Source organism: Borostomias antarcticus, assembly GCF_949987555.1.
Source record: "Borostomias antarcticus genome assembly, chromosome: 14".
Lineage (NCBI taxonomy): Eukaryota > Metazoa > Chordata > Actinopteri > Stomiiformes > Stomiidae > Borostomias > Borostomias antarcticus.
In genome coordinates, this window is record NC_140247.1 from 17,279,546 (window position 1) to 17,283,989 (window position 4,444).

The 4,444-nt window shown below is 49.0% G+C and overlaps 1 protein-coding gene across 1 annotated transcript; it reads right to left on the minus strand.

Annotated features, from left to right (window-relative positions):
- Positions 1 to 217: 217 nt before the first annotated feature.
- On the minus strand, positions 218 to 1,336 carry drd1a (dopamine receptor D1a; the record flags this gene model as incomplete). Its single annotated transcript, XM_084448534.1, has 1 exon — positions 218 to 1,336. The coding sequence occupies one exon, from the start codon at positions 1,334 to 1,336 to the stop codon at positions 218 to 220; it is 1,119 nt and encodes a 372-aa protein (XP_084304660.1).
- Positions 1,337 to 4,444: the final 3,108 nt, after the last annotated feature.

The window sequence follows — 4,444 nt, forward strand, 5'->3', positions numbered from 1 at the left end:
CGGTAGGAGAGAGAGTCTTTCATCTCTAATTCCCCTCCCGCCTCTCTCTCTCTGCGTAGCTCCTGCTGTAGTTCCATCTGAGGATGCTGCTCTCCGCTGTTGCACCGCTTGTCCAGCAGGGGGCGCTGTCTGCTCTCCCGCTGGGATCCCACACTGGGCTCGGGGGGAACAACACCACCCTTTGTGCTGAGAGGCGGGTGAAACAGGGCCGGCTCGGTCACTTCTTGTTCAGGCTGAGCGTGTCGCCCGGGCAGAGCCGGTGGCAGCCCAGCAGGACGGAGAACGCTTTGCGGAAGTCGGCGTTGAAGGCGTAGATGATGGGGTTGAGGGAGGAGTTGGCCCAGCCGAACCACACAAACACGTCGAAAGTGGTGGGGCTGACGCACGGGAAGGCCTCCACACCACCGGGGGGCGCCGGCTCGCAGAAGGGCACCATGCAGTTCAGGACGAAAAAGGGCAGCCAGCAGCACACGAACACCCCCATGATGACCGACAGCGTCTTCAGGACCTTGGTCTCCCGCTTGAGGGTGGTCTTGAAGGAGCTCTCCGCCTCCGCCACGCCGGGGGCGGCCCCGCCCATGCTGCTGTGCCGGTTCTTGGCGCTCTCGGCGGCCCGCTCCAGCGCGGAGATACGGCGTATCTGTCGGTGGGCGATGCGGTAGATCTGGGTGTAGGTGGCCACCATGATGACCACGGGGATGTAGAAGCTGATGAGGGAGGTGGAGATGGCGTAGGTCCGGTTGAGGCTGGAGTCGCAGTTCTCGGGTCCGGGCGCCATGCCGGCCGTGTGGTTGGACGGCGGAGAGCCCGGCAGGAGGCGGGGCCCGGAGGTTCTGGTCTGGGCCTTGTGCCAGTTGAGCTGGACGGGGATGAAGGAGATGAGGACGGACAGGGCCCAGGCCACGCTGATCATGACGAACGCCACCCTGGGCGTCATCTTCCTCTGGTAGCGGAACGGGCTGGAGATGGCCCAGTAGCGGTCCACGCTGATCACGCACAGGTTCAAGATGGACGCCGTGGAGCACATGATGTCGAAGGCCACCCAGGTGTCGCAGAAGGAGCCGAACGGCCAGAAGCCGATGATCTCCGTGGCGGCCTTCCACGGCATCACCAGGACGGCCACCAGCAGGTCCGACACGGCGAGCGAGATCACAAAGAAGTTGGTGACCTTGGAGCGCAGGTGGCGGAACTTGGTGACGGCGGCGCAGACCAGCGTGTTGCCCACCAGGGTGGTGAGGATGAGCAGGGAGAGGAAGCAGCCAGTCAGGATGCGGCCGGACGAGGCCTCGTCCAATAAGCCGCTGTCGATGACCGTGGTGAAGTTCATCAGATCCATCTCTGGGGGGGGGGGCGGGGGGGGTTGTGTGTGGGTGGGCGGAGGGGAGCGCTCAATCAGCTCATTGTAGGTGTGTGTGAGTGGAGGGAGGGGATGGCGGCGGGGGGGTGGGGCGTTGCATCAGAGCCTTTAAAGCACTAGATAACAGCAGTCTCACCAGGCTGCGGCCCTGCATCCAAGGAACTTACTCTCATGATGCCCTGATGAATATTGCAGCTCTTGATAAATATTGAAATACAAGGCTTTCATGGCGAGCTCTCTTCAGAGACGACATTTTGTCAGACTTTGACATTTTTTACATCATTTGTGATGAATGAGAACGCCTTGCGGAAGTAGGCGTTGAAGGCGTAGATGATGGGGTTGAGGGAGGAGTTGGCCCAGCCGAACCACACGAACACGTCGAAGGTGGTGGCGCTGAAAATGAGTTGGTGGCTGTGGTACATGTTTCCTCATGTTAACGAGGGGATTTGAAATGGTCTATTCCGAAGGGCGTGTGAAATCCCTGGGTGCAAGGTATCCCATAATTAGCAGTCTATTCCCATCAGATCACCTCAGATCACTTGCAGCCAGCAGCACTGGGGAGGAGAAAGGAACTGTCTCAATACATTGGGCCATTTCTAAAGCTGTCTTTTGACATTTCATTAAGGTCTCCCTGTTTTATGTTTTTTTAACATTCAACATTTACATGCTCCCACTAACTCAAATTATGGAAAACAACAAAATATGTTACCATAGCTATGCAGACGACATACAAATGTATATCACCATATCACCAGGGGACTATAATCCCATACAAGCGCTGAGTAAGTGCATTCAACAAATCAATGATTGCATGTGCCAGAACTTTCTCCAACTAAACAAAAATAAAACTGAAGTAATTGTTTTTGGAGCCAAAGAAGAACAATTAAAAGTCAGCGCTCTGCTCCAATCAGTAATGCTAAAAACCACAAACGAAGCCAGAAATCTTGGTGTAGTCATGGACTCAGACCTGAATTTCAACAGCCACATTAATACAATTACAAAGTCAGCCTACTATCACCTGAAGAATATATCAAGGATCAAAGGATTAATGTCCTAGAAGGATTTGGAAAAACTTGCATTTATCTTCAGTAGACTCGACTACTGTAACGGCGTGTTTACAGGTCTCTCTAAAAATCGATCAGGCAGCTGCAGCTGATTCAGAACGCTGCTGCTCGAGTCCACTGACTAAAAAAGTAGATCACATCATTCCAGTTCTGAGGTCTTTACACTGGCTTCCTGTCCGTCAAAGAATTGACTTTAAAATACTGCTGTTGGTTTACAATTGTAAAGCACTGAATGGGCTGAATATATTTCTGATCTGCTCATCTCATACGCTATGAACCATCCAGACCCCTCAGGTTGTCTGGCACAGGCCTGCTTTCTGTCCCTAGAGTTAAAACAAAACATGGAGAAGCAGCGTTCAGTTTTTATGCCCCACATATCTGGAACAAACTTCCAGAAAACTGCAAGTCTGCTGCAACTCTTGGTTCTTTTAAAACAAGCCTTAAGACTTTTCTTTTTGTCGCTGCTTTCTAAGAGGAGTCATGTTTATCTGTAAACTGCACTGTAACTTTTATTCCTGTATTCTATTTGTCCTGCTTTTTGTTTTAAATGTTTATAATGTCTTGCATTTTGTTTTAATGCTTTTAATGTCTCACGTAAAGCACCTTGAATTGCCCTGTGGCTGAAATGTGCTATATAAATAAACTTGCCTTGCTTTGCCTTTCCTTTAAGTGTCCAAAATAATCTGCGGATCTTTGTTTTGCTTTTTTTCAACGATGCCTTTCCAAGGTTTCTCTCGTGAGATGTTAACAATCTTGCACCCGAGCACGTTAAGTGCTTTGGTTCCTGTTTTGCTGAAATGTAGCCTACAGTTAAACTAAAAGTAGCCTATGTCCGCGCATCTTCTCCTCGGTGAGTGGCTGTTTGTGCCTTTTACGATGGGGACACGTCCTCTGAATAGGCTGGACCTCACTCATGAAACGCCATGCAATTATGTAGGCCTATTCAAAGTATCATTATATACAATTAATACTATTATGCCCGATAAAAATACATAGGCCTACTATATAATACTCACATAGTCAATCAGGACATGTCGTGAGAAATTCGTCCCCATTTAACCAAGAGGTTTGGAAAACATTCCATCCTTTAGAACTTCGTGGCGCGAGCTTGAATGCACACTTATTTACCATAATAACTACCAGCTACAGTTGCAGACATGGGCAAAACAATTGTTTAGGATACTGCGCCCGGTAAATCCATTTGCTTTTAACGCTGACCCCAGCGCACTATTATTTTCGTCCAGTGCATCTGTCCGCTCAAACACCAAGCGACGTCTACCGTGGCACAGCCCACTACACGGCTGCTTGGGTACTCCCCACCACACACGCGTCCTGACGTTGAGCCATTCAAGAGCAATCTCAAGTGAGGGTGATACCATGTGACGGTGGTCGCGTCTCTGCCGCGCAGGTATCAAAGAGCAAACACCTGTTAATTTTTCTCGCCAATGAAGCAAAACGTTTCCTGAAGTGATGTGGCTCAAGTAGGCTATTATATTATAGCCTAATATTTGTCAAATTGTTGTCCTCTAGAATAAAAAGCAGCAAAGGAGGACTCGCACACAAAAAATATAACCAGACTCAAAGTCTTATCAAAAGGTTTTTGGATTTAGTAGGGTTCAATCACAAACGTTTCAGTCCACGCAGGGACTATCGTCAGTGCAACGTGTCCTCTAGAATAATAGACTTGAAATAGTAAAAAAAAAAATAAAAAAAAATAGATATCACAGGAGAATGAATAAACAATTGATCAAATTATCAATACATAAATTAATTAATCCACTGTTCGGTTGATTAAATAATTAATTAGTTAATCAATGTAGTTCATTCACGATAACAGTGTAGGCTAAGCAGCATACAGTATTAAAGGCAGGAGCACTCCGTCATCATCACATCCCTGAGATTTTGTCTCCAATAGACAGCAAGTCGCTGGGGCCACCTAGTGGAGAACTGTAGCATCGAATGGACACGACAGACGAGATGACAGTGAACCCATATGGGTGGAAGAGTAGAGTAGGCTACAGCC